General features: G+C 35.6%; 1 protein-coding gene across 4 annotated transcripts in view; it reads right to left on the reverse strand.

The window, feature by feature from the left end:
- The window catches only part of LRBA (LPS responsive beige-like anchor protein), a 736,343-nt gene that overhangs the window by 367,814 nt on the left and 342,979 nt on the right, over positions 1 to 25,550 (reverse strand). For 3 of the 4 annotated variants that reach the window (XM_027117137.1, XM_027117135.1, XM_027117138.1), the window contains exon 37: positions 14,012 to 14,178. In XM_027117137.1, the coding sequence (XP_026972938.1) occupies positions 14,012 to 14,178 (167 nt within the window). Of the gene's footprint in view, positions 1 to 14,011; positions 14,179 to 20,695; positions 20,739 to 25,550 lie in introns of those variants that run through there. The other variant, XM_027117139.1, reaches the window with a different exon arrangement.

Below are 25,550 nucleotides of genomic sequence, written 5' to 3' on the forward strand. Positions count from 1 at the left end.
TATCCATGAAAAACCTACAAGAACATCATATTTAATGATAAAGGACTGAATGTCTCCCCCACCCTCAGATCCGGATAAGGACAAAGATCTATGCTCTCATCACTTCTATTCAACATTATGCTAGATAATCTGGCAAGGGAAAAGAACAATCCCCTCCTGAAAAAAATCCAAACTATAGGGTTTCCCTGGTGGCGTAGTGGTTGAGAGTCCACCTGCCAATGCAGGCGACACAGGTTCGTGCCCCGGTCTAGGAAGATCCCACATGCCGCGAAGTAGCTGGGCCCGTGAGCCATGGCCGCTGAGCCTGTGCGTTGGGAGCCTGTGCTCTGCAACGGGAGAGGCCACAACAGTGAGAGGCCCGCATATCGCCAAAAAAACACAAAAATCCAAACTATAAAGAAATAAGTAGGGAATTCCCTGGGGTCCAGTGGTTAGAACTCCAAGTTTTCACTGCTGAGGGCAAGGGTTCAATCTCTGGTAGGGGAAATAAGAGCCCACAAGCCCTGCAGTGTGGCAAAAAAAAAAAAGGAAGAAGTAAACTGTCTTTTTTTTTGCTGACAATATAATTGCCTACATATAAAATCAGACAGAAACTACAAAAATCTACTAGAATAACTGAGTTAAATAAGGCTGCAGGATACAAGATCAATATCCAAAATATCCTGTATTTCTATCTGCCAGCAATGAACACTCAGAAACTGAAGTAAAAACAATGTTTCCACTAGAAAATATGAAATACATAGGTATATATCTGAAAAGAGGAGCAATATGTATATACTGATAGCTACATAAGATTGCTGGAAGAAATTAAAGACTATATAAATGCAGAGACATTCCTTTTTCATGGGTTAGTAGACTCAATATAATTATGATGTAAATTCCCCCCAAATTCATCAACAAAATCAAATCCAATCCCAGGACAGAAACTGACAAGCTGATTCTAAACTACATTTGGAAATTCCAAAGACCTACACTGTCTAAAATAACTCAGAAAAAGAATAAAGCTGGAAGACTAATACAACCTGACTTCAAGACTTGTAAAGCCAGTAATCAAAGACCCTGTGGTCCTGGCAGAAGGACAGTGAGAGGTGAAGAGAACAGAAAACAAAGTCCAGAAATAAACCGACATATAGATGAGTAACAGATTTTAGACAAAGGTGCAAAGGTTATTCAGTGGATAAAGAATTGTCTTTTTAATGAATAGTGCTGCAACAAATGGATATTCACATGCAAAATATGACCTATGAATATATTCAACAGCATGGATGAATCTCAAAATAATTATGCTGAGTGAAAGGAACCAGGAAAAAAAAGGAGCACAAACTGGGTAAATCTACTGACAAGTTATTCTAGAAAATATAAACTAGTCTATATTGATCAGTGGAAGCCTGGGGGTAGGGAAGGTAGAAGAGAAGGAATCACCAAAGGGCAGGAGGAAATCTTTTGATTGCGGTGATGATTTGAAGGAGATACATACATTATATATACATACATATATATATATATATATATATAAACATAAAAACTGTACACTTTAGGGAATTCCCTGGTGGACCAGTGATTAGGCACCCACACCTTCACTGACAAGGGTGCAGATTCAATCCCTGGTCGGGGAACTAGGATCCAGTAAGCCATGTGGTGTGGCCAAAAAAAAAAAAAGAAGAAAAATAACTAAAAACCAAGTGCTCTGCCAATATTATATATCTAGTAAGAAAAGAGATGCAAACGAAATCACTAGCTATACAATATTAGTATATCATCTCAAAGAAAGAATTAAAAGAATAGGTGCTGCAACTGGCTAAATAAGGGCCCCCAAAGATGTTGACATACTAATCCCCAGAATTGTGAATACGTGGCCTTACGTGGCAAAGGGATTTTATAGGTGTGATTAAATTAAAGGTATAGAGATGAGGAAATTACCCTGGATTATCTCGGTAAGCTAATGTAATCACAAGGTCCTTATAAGAGAGAGGCAGGAGGGTTAAAGTGAGGGAAGGCAAATGATAAAAACAAAGAAAAAGAAGGAGACAACAGAAGCAGAGTTGAATATGTGAAGATGCTGTGCTGGAAGACAACAGAAGCAGAGTTGAATATTTGAAGATGCTGAAGCTGGAAGAGGGGCCATGAATCAAGGAATGCAGGCATTAGAAGTTCAAAAAACTCAAGAAAATGTATTGCCTCCAGAGCCTCCAGAAGAAACACAGTGCTGCTAACCAAGTTTAGGCTTCTGAACCTAAAAAACAACTATTATTCAAGCCACTATATTTGTGGTAATTTTTACAGTAGCAATGAGAGACTAATACAGGCTCTACAGTCAATGTGGTTCTTTGTTCCCAACAGTAAGTGCTCGGTCTAATTAGGCATGTAGTAAAAGTTCCTGATATTGATGGAAACGATGGATTCTTTGGGAATGGGAGAACATATGAAAGACAACTCACTGGATATTTATTCCTGTGGACCCTAGATATCTATGGGTAAAGTCCAAAATTCAGTCTGTGTCCAATCTTTAGAGCCTCCTTTGAAAACCCTGGAAGAATACTCACATAAACTATTCCCTAGGCTGACTTTAAAACAATATAAATTCTTTGGTGGGTTTGGAGGGAGAGAGAGGTATCAAAAGACCTCAAGTGAATCTTGGGTTTGGGAATGATTTAGTGTTACCAAATCATCCTAACACAGGCTGGGACCAGACAAGCTACAGACAGTGTGCACAGAGCAATCCGCTGTTGTTTTTTGTTTGGTTTGGTTTTTAATTAGGCATGTGGCCTAGGTCTTATGAAAAAGAGAGAATGATAAAACAAATTCCAAACACAAACTTGATTTTCCAGTTCCTTTCTGTTTTTATCGTATGTTAAACTTCAAAACCTATACTTCTTTTTTTCAATCACTAAAAAGCCACTTATTAAACTGCTTAAAATATTCCAGGTAATATTCCCAGCACATGTTAATGAACAAAAATAAATATAATAATTTCCCTAATGGCATTTATAGGTTAAGAGTCTGGGGCGATTTCAAAAGCAATTACTATTCATTGTCACAAGGGCTGTAACATGGGAAGTAGAGGTTGTTATAGGAGACATGGCAGGACACCTAAACTAGAGAAGGAAACAATATATATGCAAGAGGCTTAGAGACAAGATGGACAAACACTGAGAAGAGCATGAAACACAAAGTGAAAGCATTCTAAACAGAAAATGCTGTATTAGCATGCTGCTTTAGCATGATACCAGCAGAGCCAGAAAATCCCAGGACAAACTCACAATGAAGTAACAATCTCTTAAATTCTATGCTCTATGAGGACAGAACCCACGTCTGTCTTTTCTATTGTTACAGCCTCAGCAATTAGCACAATGCCTGACACATAATAGGTGTTTAACAAATATTAGTTCCAAAATTAACCAATTTTGAAAACTTAATCAGAAAAACATCAATAAAAGGAAAGATGGAAGGAAGAAATAAGGAGGAAGAAAGAAAAAGACACTTGGAATGACTGACGAATGAGTAACTAAATGATTTCATGAAAGTCATTCAGTCAAGCTCAAAATAGTGAAGATTTTGAGTCTTGGTTTTGTCAGAGATCACTTGTACAATCTCCAACAAATTATTTAACCTCTCAACAACTGTTTCCTCACCTATAAAATGCGGTAAGGCATAGATTAGGTGCATCCAACCATACCTTACAGTGTTAAATATGACTATACCAGGTGTTTTCAAGGAAGGTGCATAATACGTTAACCTACGTGTTGTTTCTAAGACACAGAAAGCATTTGGTAAGAATTTACTGAACTCTGAAAGTAAAGTAAAAAAATTTCTAATTCTGAATATGCAACCAAAAAATTTTATTTTTAACATCAAGCTTTAATTCTCAATTAACCACAGCTAGAGGGAAACAATGTAAGGGAAACCCAAGAGACAATCTCTCAGTATTTTCTCAGAAGTATATTCTTCCCAGCAAAAGTTACAAACCTATGGAAAAGCAGCAAGAAGAATATTGAAAAAAATTACATACCTTTACCTAAACCACCTTGTTTACTTATCTTGCTATATTTGCTTCAACATGCTTCCGCTCAATCTCTCTCCCCCATGTTTATTTATTTATTTATTTTTTGCTGGACCACTTTACAATTAGTTATAGACAGCATGACGTTTCAACCCTTAAGCAAACGTATCTCCTAAGAACAACAATGATATTTTCTTATAAAACAATACAATTATTATTTAGAAATAGTATTAATTATTCAGAAATTAACTATTAAAACAATATTATATATAATATTGAATCTATATTCAAATTATTCCAATAATATTTATAGCTGCTTATGTGGTGGTGTTTTGATCCAGGTCCAATCAAGCATCACTTTCATATGTAAGTAATATTTGAATACTGGTATGTATCATTTACTAAAAATTCAATACACTTAAAAAAAAATAACCCAATATAAGATGATGAGTGATATAGGGGGGCAGGGCAGAAAGCTAGAAAGAGTCCTAGATTATAAATTAGGAGGTCAGGTTCCACTTTGATTTTATTCTAACAAGCTTCCATTGGACCAATATTCCCTTTGCAGGCTGTGGAGTGATTTTCACATCATGAGATGACTGTAGAGCAATGAGTAAGAAACCCATGATCTCTTGATGTCAACTAGGATGGGACCCTTCTTATCTATATTATATACTGGGTTCTAATTAAGAACAATATTTATAAGGCTTTTTATTGGTGGTTTGATTTTTGCATAAAAAAAAGTTTGGACACAAGCAAGCTAAATAAGTAAACCTAAAAAAATAAGTAAGTAAAAGGTAGGTAGAAAGAGTAGAAAAAGAAAAGAAAAATCAAATTCCCAAAAAATAAGAGTGGCACTCACACCTGTACTTCTTGAAACAAAACATCAAACATGGATAAACCTTTCAATGTTGACTGAAGTAGCAAACTATAAGGTGTAAAAACAGAAGCTTTATTATTTGAAAAGTCATGAATGTGTCTAAGCCTTCATTTACTCCAAGGCAAACTAGAAATAATAGTATCCACTTTACAGGGTTATTGTGACGATCCAATGAAAGTTTTGTAAAGGAATTAGCCAGTGCCAGGCAGATTGTAAGCACTCAAAAACCTAGTACCAATTACTAACATTAAGAAGTTACATAATGGTTTTAAGTATAGACTCTGAGTCAGACTACCTGGGTTCAAATGTTAACTCAAAAGAGAGGGCCCAAATCAATAATCAGAAATGAAAACAGAGAAGTTACAATTGACACCACAGAAACACAAAGGATCATAAGAGACTACTAAGAGAAACTATATGACAATAAAATGGACAACCTAGAAGAAATGGACAAATTCTTAGAAAGGTACAATCTCCCAAGACTGAACCAGGAAAAAATAGAAAATATGAACAGATCAATTACCAGTACTGAAATTGAATCAGTAATTTAAAAACTCCCACCAAGCAAAAGTGCAGGACCAGATGGCTTCACAGGTGAATTCTACCAAACATTTAGAGAAGAGTTAACACCTATCCTTCTGAAACTATTCCCAAAAATTGCAGAGGAAGGAACACCTCCAAACTCATTCTATGAGGCCACCATCACCCTAATATAAAAACCAGACAAAGATACCACACACACACAAAAAAATTACAGGCCAATATCACTGATGAACATGGATGCAAAAATCCTCAACAAAATAGTAGCAAACTGACTCCAACAATATATTAAAAGGATCATATACCATGATCAAGTGGGATTTATTCCAGGGATGCAAGAATCTTTCAATATCCACAAGTGAATTAGTGTGATACACCATATTAAAACACTGAAAAATAAAAACCATATGGTCATCTCAATAGATGCATAAAAAGCTTTTGATACAATTCAACATCCATTTATGATAAAAACTCTTCAGAGAGTGGGCATACATGGAACACACCTCAACATAATAAAGGCTATATATGACAAAACCAACAGCAAACATCACACTCAATGGTAAAAAGCTGAAAGCATTCCCTCTAAGATCAAGAACAAGACAAGGACGCCCACTCTCACCACTTGTATTCAACTTAGTTTAGGATGTCCTAGCCACAGCAATCAGACAAGAAAAAGAAATAAACGGAATCCAGATTAGAAAGGAAGAAGTAAACGTGTCACTGTTTGCAGACAACATGATGCTATACATAGAAAATCCCAAAGACACTACCAGAACACTACTAGAGTTCATCAATGAATTCGGCAAAGTTGCTGTATACAGAAGTAATAACCAGAAATCTAGTGCATTTCTATACACTAGCAATTAAATATCAGAAAGAGAAAAAATTTTTTAACATTTTTATTGGAGTATAATTGCTTTACAATGGTGTGTTAGTTTCTTCTGTATAACAAAGTGAGTCAGCTATAGGTATACATATATCCCCATATCCCCTCCCTCTTCCGTCTCCTCCCACCTTCCCTATCCCACCCCTCTAGCTGGTCACAAAACACCGAGCTGATCTCCCTGTGCTATGTGGCTGCTTCTCACTAGCTATCTATTTTACATTTAATCAACTTACTTTAATAGTAACATTTGCCATATTTGCAATAATTTGTGTTAACATCTCCCTCCTCCTTTAAGCCTCAGGCTCTAATGCAAACCAACTATTGTTGCTTTCTTCTCACAGGTAATCTGTCTGAAATAAATAAAATGCATATGAAATAAGATTTTGTTAGTTTAACTTGTTCATTGTCACATAACCAGTTAGTGAAAGAGTCAGGAATAGAAATACAGATGTCACACTAGTGTTCTTTCCATGAAATCACACTGATCTTTTACCAAAGAAAGACTAAAGATGGATGAAAAAAAAAGCCTCTATTTCCTTATTTATGGCTATATACAGTGAGAAATTATCATCATTGCTTTTAAGCTATTTATAATTTTCTGTTCACTTTCCCATTGCCTCTCTTAGGAAAGTTCTATGAGGGCAAGAAACATATCTGTTTTACTCATATTGGTTTTTGGAGTGCCTTACTGTGCACAGTAAATGATGCACAGCTGGTGTTAAACAAATATGAATAGAAAAAGTGCTCCAATAGGCAGGAGAAACAAAACGTGAAACAGCCAAGTATCAGCTACAAGAATAGCCTACAGTAGTCTTAAGTGGAAGGCAGCCCTGACAACAAATTGCAAGTTTGGCTAAACTACTGCTGTGGTTTTCAAGTGATTTTTGTACTGGGGTACTTGTTAAAAACACAGACTGTATGGTTCCTCTCCAGATTTATATGAAACCACTAAATTTTCTCAAACTCCTTAAAGAATTTCATCTGCTTCCAACCCTTTAAGATACTTCTGAAAATTTTTGATTATACCAAAAATTATACCAGGGACTATTAAAGTTCAAGGACTCCCCACCCAAGTTACAACTTAAAATTACCTATTGAGCTTCAAATTTTTCTAATCGAAATATTCAAAGTAAATTGTTACAGAAAAGTGTTCTTTACAAATAGAAACCAAAATTTCCAAGTCTGTAACTATTATCTACAGTACATCTCTTTTCAGATATATTCTATTTCTACTACATTTTTCTTAATTTCTGAATTAATATCATCCTTCATAAAATACCACCAGTTGTGATAAAAGTATTTTTGAACTTTACTGTTTAAATTTCTTGCTGCTTTGGTTGAAAGAAATTTATCTGATTTAATACCTAGCATAATGATAAGTTTAAGATAAGTTATGAATGAAGACAAGTAGTCTACCTGATTAAAAAAAAATTTATTTAGGATATACTACAGGCTCATCACTAAGCTAGGAACTATGGCAATAGCATAAGGTAAACATCTTATAATCTACACACAAAACAAACAACACAGTATACTGTCAAGCAAAATTCTGCAGCATATACTGTGCATAACTGTCAGAGAACTCAGGAGGAAAGACTATCAAGAAAAACAGGAAGAGACTTCACTGAATAATGAAACTGAAAGGGGATTGCAAAAATGTACACAAACGTTTTGGTGTCTTTAGTGAACATACGTGCAATAATTTGTATTTCTTTTTCAATGTGTTTTTTTTTATGGTTGCAATTTATTAACTTTGAATTGTTGGTACTTAATACCATAACTTATTTTATTGTTTATTTCTTTAAAATTACTTTGTAGCAAAAATATTTTACCCAAAATTATTATAAGAACATATTCATTTTGAATATTGTAAAACATGTTAATTGCCTATAAAATTATGTATTTTTTGCCTTACATTATTAGAAAATATAGCTATTCAATTCTCATATACTCAGCATCACTGATTTACAAAACATAACAGTCATACATTTCTAATAAGTCATTCAGTGTACTGTTAGATTTGACTAATAATAAAAGTTGTATCATAAGCATGTATAACTATATAACACAACTACACCGTGGCCATAAAATATGAGGGAAAAAGAACTGCTCCTCAGTACTGACACAATACCAGAAATTTCTTTGCAGCAACATGGATGCAACTAAAGATTATCATACTGAGTGAAGTAAAGTCAGACAGAGAAAGGCAAACACCACATAATATCACTTATATGTGGAATCTAATATATGGCACAAATGAACTTATATACAAAACAGAAACAGACTCACAGACATAGCGAACAGACTTGTGGTTGCCAAGGGGAAGAGGGAGTTGGGGCGGGGGGAGACGGACCGGGAGTTTGGGGTTAGCAGATGCAAACTATTATATATAGGATGGATAAACAACAAGGTCCTACTGTATAGCACAAGGAACTATATTCAGTATACTGTGATAAACCATAATGGAAAAGAATATAAAAAAGAATGTATATATATGGATAACTGAGTCACTTTTCTGTACAGCAGAAATTAACACAACATTGTAATCAATTATACTTCAGTAAGAAAATAAATTAAAAAAAATATCAACTTATCACAAAACTAAGAACATGAACAAGTCTCATTATGTTCTGGGCATAGGTATTTAATGTGCTTAGTGTTTGAAACTATTCTTTTCATGTAAACACTTTCAAATACATCTGTTTTCTTTAACTGACATCTCCATAGATTCTTCCATTTGTTTTGTAAGCTATTGATTTTTTTCTTTCCTTTCTAAGAAAGGGAACAAGGAGGGGGTAAATGGAAAAAATGTTCGGTTTATTAAGCCATCTTACAATGTTATTGTCGGGATTGGTTATAAAGAATTTCTAGCATCATCAAAGCTCCAGAGAGAGCAATGAGTGGTGCCTGTATTGATGTCAACTACTAGCTCCCAGGGGTGGGTAGGAATAAAAACAAAAGCATTTGAAAGAATAAGATTGGGTATATTATACCTATGACTAGAGATCTGCTTGATTACCCATGTACTATAATGAAATCAAATGCCTAAAATGAACTCTTGATAAGTAAAGCATATTAGCACTTTAATTTCTCTAGAAATTCACTGGTATTGCCTACTTAATAAAAAATTGGAGATGAAGAATGTTTTCAAAAGACATAATACACTTCCGTTGAAATGGGAAACACATCCAAAAAGATGAGTTCAATATTAAATTGCACCAGCGAAATTTTTTTAATCAGAAATTATTTTCAAAAAAATCAAAGTTTTTTTTTTGTTGTTGTTGTGTTTTAAAAAGAGTAACTGATATAAAACCAACACTGCCCTAGTCTTAGTTTTTTATAGGTCAAGTACATTAGCTACTGCTTTCTTCAAACAATGGTATATAAAAAGAAAATGGGATATTTCCTACAAAGATTAAAAATTCTTTAGGCCTTTCCTTTCCTTGGACTCTGGATTTTAAAATGACATAGTACAAGATAAAATAGTAATGTTAATATTGATAGTTTGCCCATTACAGGTCAGCTAACTGTCCACTGGAACAGTTACAAAGCTGTTAGTTTCGATTTCACAAGGCCAATCAATACAGAGGCATACTGTTTCAATTTTGCCTGCATTGATTTTTTTTTTATAACACTCCAACCTTACAGCATTCATCTTTCTGAAAGAAGGAAGATTTGATTTACTGAAGAAAAATTGGAGAGAGCATCACAAAGATTTTACCGGCAAGCTTGTGACACAGAAAAAAGATGAATGTCTTTCAGGAAGAGACGCCTCTAGCTTGAGGGCATCCATTAGAACACATTCAAGCAATCTGAAATGGAGTTTCTTAAAGCAGCAGAAATCTAAACCTAAATACAGTCTCCTAAACTAATCAAAAGCATTCAAGAATCTTGATAAGAGATTCTCTTAGAAACTCCTAAACCTTATTACTTCTAAGATAATTTATGTTTCTAGCTCTATCCATGCATTTTTCAGAGAAGAAGAGAACCACCTTCTTTCCCGGACTAATACCAAGAGCGAATTTCCATGGTACATTAGTCAGCCTATTAGAATGCAATGAAGGACGATATGAGAAAAGGGTAGTATGTCCTCTGAGACTTCCATCCAGTGTTCTCCATCATCTCTCCTCATCCTTCTTACATTCAGCCACTTTACCAGGTGTCATCTACATGAAAGATGATTTGTCTCCTGACCCAAATAAACACAATGCCTGCTCCATGCACCGGAAAAAAATTACTTCTGCCACTCTGTTCATTTGTGGCCTCTTTCTTGCTTATTCCACTATTCTTATCAAGCTCCCTCTGTTTTCACCTGAGCCTCACTCCAGGTGACAGTAATGTATGGATGAACAGGTACTTGTCTGTCCCATTATTTCCTGAAATCTCTAAGCATTTGAAAAAATGCAATGACAGTGAAGGGCACACAGTTATAAGAGCTCTAAGGGAGGAATACTTTCTTTACCTGCCAATGCAATAGTCTAGGCATCAAAGAAAGAAGAGAGAGAGAGAAAGAGAGAGCTCCTCTCTCTTTCTCTTGTGGCAAAAGCTGGTATAAGCGGAATATTAAGACACAAATTGCATTCAGGCAGGTCACTAGGTGTCAAAAGATATTAGATGCCTGCTGTGAGGAAACAACAATTCCCATCTGCTTCTGAGAAAATAATATTTTCATTTTCAGTTTTTATTGAATGGAAACTTTTGGGAATATGTCTTTATAAAGGGTATTAAGTCTAGCAAGTATAACATGTTCAAAATGGCTATAATCATCATTGTGTTATCCATAAAGCAGCAGATTTCATTTGGTCTCTTTAGATGGGATAAATTGGATTCTTTTTTCCCCAGCTTGCAGTTTTGTTGCAGGACCAGATGTTTCTCAAATGCCACATGCTGAGGCTCCTATACTGAATGTAGCACCTGACCTTCTCTATAATTGACTAAAAATATTGATGTAATGGCATGGGTCTGATTGTGATTTATTAAAACCACTGCCGATCCCAGGCCAGCTGCCAGGATTGCAGCCGGCTGATCGTGTGGCATTAGAAAAGCCATCAATAGTGAAACAAAACAAATGACATTAATGGGAAAGTATTAGGCCTACATAGCCATGGCTACAAGGAAATTATGTGGATTCCAAAGGAGGGTCAAAATAAAAAATGCCACAAATGAAATTTCTATATATTCTAATATGATTGAATTTATAAGACAAAATGCTACTATAATTCTTAAGATAAAACACAAAGGAATTATACTTAAAATAATTTAATCCTCTTTACTAGAATTTTGCTCATTGTGCATATTTCTTTTAACAGGCTTAGGATAGTTAAATGCATTATAGCTACAGTATGACTCTGATTTCTCTCTAATGCCATTTATGTTTTCTAGAATTATGCTAAGTGAAGAACAAAGTACACTGTGTTAGTCTCATTTATTATAACCATGTCCATAATTTACAAGCTGATTATGCAAGCCTCATACAAGGGAAATCAGAATAGTTAACCACTCTCAAAGAATGGTAAGTCAGCATACGTTTTATCAACTACATTTTCTTACACAGCTTCCTAAAAAAGGGCACCAAGGTCTAGAAATCCACTCTAATTGGAATTAATACTGAAAAGGTCTATTTTAAGATAATTGTATTAAAGGCATTAGGGAGCAACCAGGTATTCCAAATAAGTAACAGATGAATGTGACACTGAACTAAATACAACGACAAAAATATCAGCATGGAGGCAATGTGCTTTGCTAAGCATTGTTTTTAATAAAATCTAAGTTAAGTTATGAGATCTATAAAGAGGAAAATATCGATTCACTAATATTAATTTTCCTTTCAATGATGAATCATTTGTTGTTGCTCTTAATTAAAAATGTACACATTTAAAAGAAAACAGTTTGACAGCTGTTTTTACTCAAGAGTAAAAAAGTAAAAAATGTTCTGTAAATTTGGGGAAATATTAAAATTTCAGAATTCAATTTTTTCTGGCTTTATAGAATAATAGAGTCGAACCCTTGAACAACTCTATTACAGAAACACTAATTATTTCTAGACAAATACATTTCACAGTCCATTTAGTTCTCCAAGATACTTTATTACACCAAAATCACTTCAGAAAAACACTTTCGTGTTGACAGCACAGGTATACTGAGCTATACAATGGTATAGCTATCACGAGAAATAATTTTGATCTTATAAAAATGACCCCTTTGGCATAAGTTGCCTAAAGGCTTTCATTTTAAAATTGTAAAACTCCCTTTAGGTCAAAAACAAAAATTTTAAGCCTAAAAAAAAAAATGTAACAAACACATATTTAGTTCCCAGTATGTGCCAAGCACTGTACATCAAAGTAATCTTCTAATTTATTCAGTACCAGGTGTCAAAATGACTGTAACAAATCTATTACATTAAAGTATCTGGAAACTCTAAAATCCTCAATACAACTCCCCTTCCCCAGTCCCCTCCAAACACACACCCATAGGCTTTTACATGTTGCAATATAAGGCACTAGAGAGCCCTGACCCAGTAATTCATGTCATTCCCATGACCATTCTTGCAGCTGAGATCAGCTGGAACAGTAATTAAAACAAACAAACAAACATGGTTTCTGCTTTTACTCAGTCCTTTTGCCTTCAAGACCTTGACCTGCATTCCTTCCTCTGAACACCAAAAATGATATGCCCAGAAACGTAATTCATTTTATTTAAGTATTCTTCACAATAAGCATGATGAGACATATCTACTCTATATTAGTGAATACTTGTACTCAAAACAAAAACATCCCATATCAGATAGGTTTCAACTCAACTAGTTTAAAGTTCAGCTTAAAAAAAAAACTAAAATCTTTTTCTGTTTACTGGAAAATCTCTAAAACTAGACTCTGATGTCTGCTAGACACGTGAATTGCTTAAAACACAAGCAGAAACCAGTTACGCCTATATATAATATACAAGTAATTTGCTGTTTTCTTTTGTGGTTGTTGTCTTCCAGAAAAAGTTATGCAGAAATGCGAAATTAAAAAATATCTTTCTAATGGGAAAATAAAGAACTTTTTCATTAACATTACTTAAATGAGTCAAAACATGTTCCTAAGACTTGTAGAATAAAATATTCCAAAAAGACTAAATTTTATGATTTATCTAAGTTCCTTAGTCCTAGAAAGTAAATATTTTGTTTCTAAAATTAGAATAAAAAATTGCACGTTCAGTTTGGTAATCTTAAAAGGAGGTAGATGTAGTAAATAAAATTTTAAAGATGGTATTGTTTCATCATAGCCCTGTAATTTGCAACAAAACTCAAGAAAACAACACATATTATTATGTTTTCAAATTTGTGTTAAAAACTCAAAAGTGTAAAATAGGGAATAGTTTCTTTAAATAAAGTATTGTACTTGTATAAATTCAGATATAAGTGCAACTAGTAAAAGCAGTTTACACTAACTACTTCCCTTAACAGTTCACTTCAAAATAAATAAATATATGAGCAACTATTCTTTTTGAAGTAGTTGAAGGGAATTGAAATTTCCACAAAGATCCATAACTATAGCCATACTGATTTTCTCCTTCCCCTTTGCTTTGAATTCATTGCAGAAGATAAAATACAAAATTAAATTACTTTGTTCTTCATCTGGCCTTGATCATATCCAAAGCCATTTATCTAAACCAAGGACTTCTACAGAAAATCAGTGGCCAAATCCTAAAGGTATAACTTTACCTCACTGCAGAATTTCCCCAGGCTCCATGCTTGTCTGTGAGAATGTTGATAATTTTCTGGATTAGCTGAGTTGCTGTCACATGGTCTCGATATTTGGCTGCTCTTATCAAATGATCACACATCTTCTCATCTTCTCGTCTGTCTGCTGAATACTGGGCACACAGTGACTTGGATAGGAAAAAGAAATATCTATTAATACTATAAAAATATGTAAACAAACCCTTTACATGCATTATGAAATAATCTCTAATATGAACTGAACCAACCAAAACTTTAAAGTGACTTTTACATCACTCTTTAACTGAATTGACAGAGTTGGTGATCTACTCTCATTACAACAATCCCCCAAGAATTTATTTCTCTGAAGTCACTCATAAGATACACTCAGAAGTGGTTAATATTTAAGCAGAGACTTGAATAAAGAGAAGAAGCCAGTCATGTGAAGATGCAGGGTCCACATTACAAGCAGCATGAAGGGCGGTTGCAAAGCACTCAAGCAAAGTGAATAAAGGGAAGAGTGGTATGAAATGAGTTTGGAGAGGCAGGCAGGGGCTGCATCATTTAGTACAGTGTAGTTATGGTAAAGAGTTTAGATTTCATTCTAATGCAATGGAATACCAGCAGAAGGTTAATTACAGAAGTGACGTGATTGATTTACATATTAAAATGATCACTATAAGCTCCATTTAGAGAATGGATTGTAGTGGGACAAGAGGGTTAAGGAGGGAGGCTACTGCAGAAGTCCAGAAAAGAGACATTGGTGGCCTGCAACAGTAAACTGAGCTGGTTCTCAACACCTTTAGAAAATGACAAAAACAGTTTGGTCTTTTAAACCCCAGCTCTGTAAAATGGACCACCAGCACTAGAATCACCTAGGAACTTATTAAAAATGCAGAATTATAGGTCCCACTCCATACCTACTAAATCAAAATCTGGATTTTAATGAGATCCCCAGGTGATTTATACATTAAAGCTTGAAAAGTACTTTCTTAGATATCAATTTTGCCAAAAAATTTTAGGATTCTTTAGCAATACTCAGTACAATACAATCACTAGTTTCCAAGTTGCTTATTTCTTTTCTTTTGGAATTCAGACACTTGTGGTGTCATGTTTATGGTGCTATACTACCTAGTTAATTGTTTAAAATTAAAAAAACAATTAATGTAAACTTAATTCTGGTCACAGAGTCTATTGGGATCCTTTCCCTTAAGCTCCAAATGAAAGCTCACATATACATCCACATGTATACACAACCTATGATGAGTAATAAAAATTTGATGTTGGAGCCCTTTCCTACTGTATAACAGTTTAGATAGATTGTTGCCATACACCATCCCCAGCACTGTCCCTGCAATAAGAGAGGGCCTTAACTGTCCTAAACCAATGAGAGTAATAATCACACCCACACTGACAAACTGTCTAAGGGAACAGCACTTGATCTAATTGGTACAATTAAGAGGAAAGGTCAGAAGTTTTGCTGAGTAATTCCTTCCTTCCTCTTACAGTGTAAAACAGGAAGTACATAATTCCAGGAGTATTGAAAGCTCTTTCTGTAGGAGAGAAGCAAGCCTGAGGATGAAGCCAAAACCCAAAGGGAGCAGAGCTATGAGAATTACAGAAATAAAGAGTAAGAGTTTATTCCAAATGGAATCATGAACTTCTGGATCAAAGACCAGCCTACCTTTATACTTTCTGTGAGACCTTTCTTTTTTTCCTAAGACTTTTTACTAGAACCTGTAAGCTCCTGTTCAGTAATTGAAGGCCAGTGTGAAGTGGGTTTTCTGCTCCTAACACCATAAGCAGCCCAACTGATATGGTGTTTATGTACATGCATAAGGAATCAAATATCTCTTAGTCTGTGCAAAACACTAGGCTATAGGGATAAAAAGTTGACTTAGCTTGATAGCCTTTGCCCTGGAGAATCCTCACTCCTTACAGATTGTGAGGAGGGAAGTGGGAATAAAAGTACAGTAGTCCCTTGCTATGGGGTGGGGGGAATAGGATCCAGGACCCCTACGAATACCAAAATTTGCAGATGCTTAAGTCCCTTTCACACATATCATATAATATATATTATATTCAATATATATGAATATATATTATATATGCATATGAATAAACGTAAGATTGGGAAGCAAATCAAAAACCAGACTAAAGCATCATCCTTGGTAGTATCTCTTGTCAGTCTTGGGCAACTAACTCACTTTACCTCGCCAGGTCTAACTGTTTTCATCTGCACAATGAGAGGATTATATTAGCTCTAGGAATTGTACAATTGGAAGATTTTGGCCAACCTCTAAGAGGTTAGTTTTTGTACACTAGTAAAGGCAAAGTACTTCTTTTACCTAAACACTGATATGAAGAAAATAAATCATGTTAGAAATTAGATTTATAAGAAATTAAAGGCAAATGCTGGACAGTACATTAAAAAGACTGAGCCAAACCATAGGACAATTCAGTTTGTCAAAAATATGATTTGAGCAAATAAAAGAAAATATGATTAATAAATACTTGAAGGGGAGAAGTTTAAGTGAAGATAACTAGGGAATGATTCCATTGTAACAAAAATGTCAACTGCTATGTGATATTTTCAGAGATTCATCCCAGAACTAGGCAACAACCTACAGGTTATTTCACATCTAACCCAACCATACACTGAAACCAATAGGACAACAGGACAAAATGGGAGACATCTGAAGAATTTTTATACCTTCACCATTCCCTACTATATACATAGTCTACCCTTGTCTAACCTTACCTGACAAGAGGAAATTAAAATTACTGATGGAAATTAGAAAATAACTGGCTTCTATACTCCCCTGAAACACCACATACCTTCATATTAAATGTACTATTTTAAAGGCTATTATTTCCGTATTTTATGAATATTAGAATAATTTAACTTTATCAAATCATATTTTGCAAACATTTGGTAAGCAACTAAAGTTTGCTTTAAAAGGCATAATTCTATAAAGAAGAGTTCAAGGTATGTTAAATAGTAAAATGGTTTAAAGTGTTCCTTAATGGATCCTCCTTTACAATTTAAACAGCAACTTTTCATATCTGACATAAAATCTATAGATATAAATCACATTAAAGGGCTATTCTTTCCTGATTATCAATCTCTGTCTCATTGTGGAACATTACAGTCATATGTAACCTTAAAACATGATAAAAGGAAACCAAACAAGAATGTTTTGTAAAGATATACTGAACTTGTATCTATTCTTTAAAACTTAAAAATGGAATTTGAATATATTATTATTAAAAACCAATAACAAATTCAACATATGACATATCACTCAAAGTCAAGTACAGATGAGGAATTCTGCTTCAAGATCAAACACACGTTACTTATTGAAGGAGTATATATTTGTGTGTGTGTGCTTGTGTTTAAACTTTGGAGGTACCCCAAGAGACCTTGCCAAAATGTACCATCTATCAATAAAATCAAGGGCCAGGTCTAGTACTTGCATTCAATTTTACTTTACATCAACTTTTCTATATTCCTATTTTAAGCAACACATAAACTAAGTAATAAGATGTCACAACAATAACCCCCAAAAATCTGAATCTTAAAAACAAAAGAAATAAGCATCTTGGAAACTACTAATTCAAATATAATTGATTATTGCTAAAGAAATCTAAGATTTATTAGCATAGAATTAATAAAATATAAGATAAATACACCTAGTTTTGAAAAAAAATTCACTTACTCGCAGGGTGAAAATAAAGAGAGAAACAATTTAGACTGAACATTTATAATTCAAGTAACTATTCTGGCTCTTTAAATGTAAATAAAGAAATGAAGACAATACCACATTCAGTCTTTCCTTCCAGATGCTACGTCTCTACCTAAGTTTACTATGTGTCCTTTTTATGAAAGCTCAGAGAGGAGTGAATAAAATTAAGCAGATTTTTCTATTATCCTTCTGCTATCACTGTGATCACCATTCTTGGTGGTCAGACGTTTTCTGCATCATTTCCCAGTATGCTGGCATTTTCTCAAGGCTTTGTCATATGTCCCCTGGCAATATCATCCACTCCCATATCATCTATTATTATCAACTTAGATCTAGCTGTCAAATTTTTCGTATCTAACACAGCTGTTTTCCTAAATTCAAACCCACAATTCTATTTGTAGGATAGTCTTCAATCATTCAATAAGTACCTAAAATTAAAAATGTACAAAACTGAACCTACCACCTTTATCCGAAACATGCTATTAAACTGAAAAGGGAAAGCTTTTCTATTTCTGTCATCTGTGACTTCTCAAGTTCCCGCACTTCATATCCCACCACTACACTTAGCAAAACCTCTTAACCACTCTTATCACTGTCCTAACGTAGATCTTTATTCACTCACAACTCAGCTCTTCAAATAATCTTCTCTCATTTTATGAGCAGTCCCAGAATTGTTCCTAGAAGAATTTACCTTGGTAAAACACAGATATATTTATATACCCCATCCTCAAAAAAAACATGATTGTCTAAAATATCAAACAATTAGAACCAAATTTTACTAGCTAGATCTGTGTGTGCGTGGCCTTCTTATAATTCACTATCATGGCATATAATCTTTTACATGCTTGTCTATCCATCCTATATGCCAGATACACTCAGATTATACGCTATTTCCGAAATATCCTCAAGACATTTTCAAGACCCAGAAAGTATATTTCTCCTACAGCTTTTACAGGTGAAACAAGAATAAAGATGTTTATTGAGAATGTAAGATGGGAATTTGAAAGGCAAACTACTAAAGAGGAACTCACGCAGAAAAAGAGATACAGAAATAGATCCTTTTGATTCTTTGGCTGAATATAAAAATGGAAAAAAATATGAAAAATTCCAAAATAATTGGAAATTAAGCAATTCATCTCCAAGTAACAAAATATGGAAAAAACATGAAATCAGAAGGAAAATTAGAAAAATTTGTGGGAATTGGCCACAACAGCATTTAAAATAAAATTTATCGCTTTCAATTTTATATTAGAAAATATTAAATACTGAAGGAAGAAATAATACAAATATTAAAATCAGATGACAGAAGCTAAGGAATACAGTGCATCCAATTTTGCATTAAAGGAATATAAAACTAAACACTAGTATAATTTGCCCAAATAAACACAAAAACTTTCAACAAAATACTACCTATAAAATGGATTATACATCAGGATGAAGTAGAGTTTATCTATGAAATACAAAGCTGGTTTAATATTTAAATATCAATCAGTATAATTCACTATAAAACAGAAAAAAAGGAGAAAAACATATCACCTTAATCGATTTTTTTTCCAAAAGCAATTAAGGCAGAGGACTGGGGTTGGCAGCATGAACACAGCCTGAAGGGGGCTAGTGCGCCACGGCTAGCCAGGAGGGAGTCCGGGAAAAAGTCCAGACCTGCCGAAGAGGCAAGAGACTTTTTCTTCCCTCTTTGTTTCCTGATGCGCGAGGAGAGGGGATTAAGAGCGCCGCCTAAAGGAGCTCCAGAAACGAGCGAGCGTGAGCCTCGGATATCAGCGCGAACCCCAGAGACCGGCATGAGACGCTTAGACTGATGCTGCCACCACCAAGAAGCCTGTGTGCGAGCACAGGTCACTATCCACACCTCCCCTTAAGGGAGCCTGTGCAGCCCGCCACTGCCAGGGTCCCGGGATCCAGGGACAACTTCCCTGGGAGGATGCAGAGCGCGCCTCAGGCTGGTGCAACGTCACACAGGGCTCTGCCGCCGCAGGCTCGCCCCGCATCCAAACCCCTCCCTCACCCTGGACTGAGTGAGCCAGAGCCTCCAAATCAGCTGCTCCTTTAACCCTGTCCAGTCTGAGTGAAGAACAGATGCCCTCAGGCAACCTACACACAGAGGCGGGGCCAAATCCAAAGCTAAACCCCAGGAGCAGTGCAAACAAAGAAAAGAAAGGGAAATCTCTCCCAGCAGCCTCAGGAGCAGCTGATGAAATCTCCACAATCAGCCTGATGTACCCTGCATCTGTGGAATACCTGAATAGACAAGGAATCATCCCAAATTGAGGAGGTGGACTTTGGGAGCAACAATATACATACTTTGTTCCCTTTTCCTCTTTTTGTGTGTATATGTATGCTTCTGTGTGAGATTTTGACTGTATAGCTTTGCTTCCACCATTTGACCTAGGGTTCTGTCCATTTTTTTGTTTTTTTTCTTAACAATTATTCTTTATTTTAATAAATTTATTTTATTTTATCTTACTTTATTTCATCCTCTTTCTTTCTTTCTTTCCATTTTTTCTCCCTTTTACTCTGAAACGTGTGGATGAAAGGCTCTTGGTGCTCCAGGGAGGAGTCAGTGCTGTGCCTCTGAGGTGGGAGAGCCAACTTCAGGACACTGGTCCACAAGAGACCTCCCAGCTCCACATAATATCAAATGGCGAAAATCTCCCAGAGATCTCCAACTAAACGCCAAGACCCAGCTTCACTCAATGACCGGAAAGCTATAGTGCTGGCCACCATATGCAAAACAACTAGCAAGACAGGAACACAGCCCCATCTATTAGCAAAGAGGCTGCCTAAAATCATAATAAGGCCACAGACATCCCAAAACACACCACCAGACAACCTGCCCACCAGAAAGACAAGAACAAGCCTCATCCACAAGAACAGAGGCACTAGTCCCCTCCACCAGGAAGCCTACACAACCCACTGAACCAACCTTAGCCACTGCGGACAGACACCAAAAACAATGGGAACCTCGAACCTGGAGCCTGCGAAAAAGAGACCCCAAACACAGTAAGATAAGCAAAAGGAGAAGACAGAAAAACACACAGCAGATGAAGGAGCAAGGTAAAAAACCCAACAGACCTAACAAATGAAGAGGAAATGGGCAGTCTACCTGAAAAAGAATTCAGAATAATGATAGTAAAGATGATCCAAAATCTTGGAAATAGAATACAGAAAAGGCAAGAAACATTAAACAAGGACCTAGAAGAACTAAAGAGGAAAGAAGCAATGATGAACAACACAATAAAGGAAATTAAAAATACTCTAAAAGGGATCAATAGCAGAATAACAGAGGCAGAAAAACGGAAAAGTGACCTGGAAGATAAAATAGTGGAAATAACTATCACAGAGCAGAAAAAAAAAAAAGAATGAAAAGAATTGAGGACAGTCTCAGAGACCTCTGGGTCCTTAAACGCACCAACATTTGAATTATAGGGGTCCCGAAAGAAGAAGAGAAAAAGGAAGGGACTGAGAAAATATTTGAAGAGATTCTAGTTGAAAACTTCCCTAATATGGGAAAGAAAATAGTTAAGTCCAGGAAGCACAGAGAGTCCCATAAAGGATAAATCCAAGGAGATACATGCCAAGACACATATTAATCAAACTGTCAAAAATTGAATACAAAGAAAACATATTAAAAGCAGCAAGGGAAAAACAACAAATAACACACAAGGGAATCCCCATAAGGTTAACAGCTGATCTTTCAGCAGAAACTCTGCAAGCCAGAAGGGACTGGCAGGACATATTTAAAGTGATGAAGGAGAGAAACCTACAACCAAGACTACTCTACCCAGCAAGGATCTCATTCAGATTTGATGGAGAAATTAAAACCTTTACAGACAAGCAAAAGCTGAGAGGGTTCAACACCACGAAACCAGCTTTACAACACATGCTAAAGGAACTTCTCTAGGCAAGCAACACAAGAGAAGGAAAAGACTTACAATAACAAACCCCAAACAATTAAGAATATAGGACGAGGACCATACATATCGATAATTACCTTAAATGTAAATGGATTAAATGCTCCCACCAAAAGACAAAGACTGGCTGAATGGATAAAAAAACAAGACCCGTATATATGCTGTCTACAAGAGACCCACTTCAGACCTAGGGACACAAACACACTGAAAGTGAGGGGATGGAAAAAGATATTCCATGCAAATGGAAATCAAAAGAAAGCTGGAGTAGCACTTCTCATATCAGACAAAATTGACTGTAAAAATAAGACTATTGGTGCTTCCCTGGTGGCACAGTGGTTGAGAGTCTGCTTGCTGATGCAAGGGACATGGGTTTGTGCCCCGGTCCAGGAAGTTCCCACATGCCGCAAAGTGGCTGGGCCTGTGAGCCATGGCCGCTGAGCCTGCGTGTCCGCAGCCTGTGCTCCGCAAGGGTAGAGGCCACAACAGTGAGAGGCCCGCGTACTGCAAAATAAATAAATAAAGACTATTACAAGAGACAAAGAAGGACACTACATAATGATCAACGGATCGCTCCAAGAAGAAGATATTACAATTGTAAATATTTATGCACAGAACAAAGGAGCAAGTCAATATATGAGGCAAATACTAACAGCCATAAAAGGGGAAATCGACACTAACACAATCATAGGAGGGGAATTTAACACCCCACTTTCACCAATGGACAGATCATCCAACATGAAAATAAATAAGGAAACAGAAGGTTTAAATGATACACTAAACAAGATGGACTTAATTGATATTTATAGGACATTCCATCCAAAAAAACAAGAATACACATTTTTCTCAAGTGCTCATGGAACATTCTCCAGAATAGATCATATCTTGGGTCACAAATCAAGCCTTGGTAAATTTAAGAAAATTGAAATCGTATCAAGTGACTTTTCCTACCACAACGCTATGAGACTAGATATCAATTACAGGAAAAGACCTGTAAAAAATACAAACACATGGAGGCTAAACAATACACTACTTAATAACGAAGTGATCACTGAAGAAATCAAAGAGGAAATTAAAAAATACCTAGAAACAAATGACAATGCAGACACAATGACCCTAAACCTATGGGATGCAGCAAAAGCAGTTCTAAGAGGGAAGTTTACAGCAATACAGTCCTACCTTAAGAAACAGGAAACATCTCAAATAAACAACCTAACCTTAAACCTAAAGCAAAGAGAAAAAAGAACAAAAAGCCCACAAAGTTAGCAGAAGGAAAGAAATTATAAAGATCAGATGAGAAATAAATGAAAAAGAAATGAAGGAAACGATAGCAAAGATCAATAAAACTAAAAGCCGGTTCATTGAGAAGATAAACAAAATTGATAAACCATTAGCCAGACTCATCAAGAATAATAGAGAGAAGACTCAAATCAATAGAATTAGAAATGAAAAAGAAGAAGTAACAACAAACTGCAGAAATACAAAGGATCATGAGAGATTACTACAAGCAACTCTATGCCAATAAAATGGACAACCTGGAAGAAAAGGACAAATTCTTAGAAATGCACAACCTGCTGAGACTGAACCAGGAAGAAATAGAAAATATGAACAGACCAATCACAAGCACTGAAATTGAAACTGTGATTAAAAATCTTCCAACAAACAAAAGCCCAGGACCAGATGGCTTCACAGGCAAATGTTAGAATGTTCTCAAACATTTAGAAAAGAGCTAACACCTATCCTTCTCAAACTGTTCCAAAATATAGCACAGGGAGGAACACTCCCAAACTCACTTTATGAGGCCACCATTACCCTGATACCAAAACCAAAGAAAGATGTCACAAAGAAAGAAAACTATAGGCCAATATAACTCATGAACATACATGCAAAAATCCTCAACAAAATACTAGCAAACAGAATCCAACACCACATTAAAAGGATCATACACCATGATCAAGTGGGGTTTATTCCAGGAATGCAAGGATTCCTCAATATACGCAAATCAATCAACGTGATACACCATATTAACAAATTGAAGGAGCAAAACCATATGATCATCTCAATAGATGCAGAGAAAGCTTTCAAAAAATTTCAACACCCATTTATGATAAAAACCCTGCAGAAACTAGGCATATAGGGAACTTTCCTCAACATAATAAAGGCCATATATGACAAACCCACAGCCAACATCGTCCTCAGTGGTGAAAAACTGAAACCATTTCCACTAAGATCAGCAACAAGACAAGGTTGCCCACTATCACCACTCTTATTCAACATAGTTCTGGAAGCTTTAGCCACAACTATCACTGAAGAAAAAGAAATAAAAGGAATCCAAATCGGGAAAAATGAGGTAAAGCTGTCACTGTTTGCAGATGACATGATACTATACATACAGAATCCTAAAGATGCTACCAGAAAACTACTAGAGCTAATCAATGAATTTGGTAAAGTAGCAGGATACAAAATTAATGCACAGAAATCTCTGGAATTTCTATAAACTAATGATGAAATATCTGAAAGTGAAATCAAGAAAACACTCCCATTTACCACTGTAAGAAAAAGAATAAAATATCTAGGAATAAACCTACCTAAGGAGACAAAAGACCTGTATGCAGAAAATTATAAGACACTGATGAAAGAAATTAAAGATGATACAAATAGATGGAGAGATATACCATGTTCTTGGATTGGAAGAATCAACATTGTGAAAATGACTCTAATACCCAAAGCAATCTACAGACACCATGCAATCCCTATCAAACTACCACTGGCATTTTTCACACAACTAGAACAAAAAATTTCGCAATTTGTATGGAAACACAAAAGACCCCAAATAGCCAAAGCAATCTTGAGAACGAAAAGTGCAGCTGGAGGAATCAGGTTCCCTGACTTCAGACTATACTACAAAGCCACAGTAATCAAGACAGTATGGTACTGGCACAAAAACAGAAATATAGATCAATGGAACAGGACAGAAAGCCCACAGATAAACCCACGCACATACGGTCACTTATCTGTGATAAAGGAGGCAAGAATATACAGTGGAGAAAAGACAGCCTCTTCAATAAGTAGTGCTGGGAAAACTGGACAGGTACATGAAAATTGAATGTATGAAATTGCAACATTCCCTAACACCATACACGAAAATATACTAAAAATGGATTAAAGACCTAAATGTAATGCCAGACATTATCAAATTCTTAGAAGAAAACACAGGCAGAACACTCTATGACATAAACCACAGCAAGATCCTTTTTGACCCACCTCCTAGAGAAATGGAAATAAAAACAAACAAATGGGACTGAGTGAAACTTAAAAGCTTTTGCACAGCAAAGGAAACCATAAACAAGATGAAAAGACAATCCTCAGAATGGGAGAAAATATTTGCAAACAAAGCAACTGACAAGGGATTAATCTCCAAAATATATAACCACCTCATGCAGCTCAATACCACAAAAACAAACAACCCAGTCCAAAAATGGGCAGAAGACCTAAATAGATTTACTCCTGAGAAGACATACAGATGGCCAACAAATACATGAAAGGACACTCAGCATCACTAGCCATGAGAGAAATGCAAATCAAAACTACAATGAGGTATCTCCTCACAACTGTCAGAATGGCCATTATCAAAAAGTCCACAAACAAGAAATGCTGGAGGGGGTGTGGAGAAAAGGAAACCCTCTTGAACTGTAGGTGAGAATGTAAATTGATACAGCCACTATGGAGAACAGTATGGAGGTTCCTTAGAAAACTAAAAATAGAACTCCCATACGACCCAGCAATCCCACTACTGGGCATACACCCGGAGAAATCCATAATTCAAAACACACATGTACCCCAATGTTCACTGCAGCTCTATTTACAACA

This window comes from Aethalodelphis obliquidens, unplaced genomic scaffold (assembly GCF_003676395.1).
Source record: "Aethalodelphis obliquidens isolate GAN/ISIS:26980383/991018 unplaced genomic scaffold, ASM367639v1 scaffold17, whole genome shotgun sequence".
Taxonomy (NCBI): domain Eukaryota; kingdom Metazoa; phylum Chordata; class Mammalia; order Artiodactyla; family Delphinidae; genus Aethalodelphis; species Aethalodelphis obliquidens.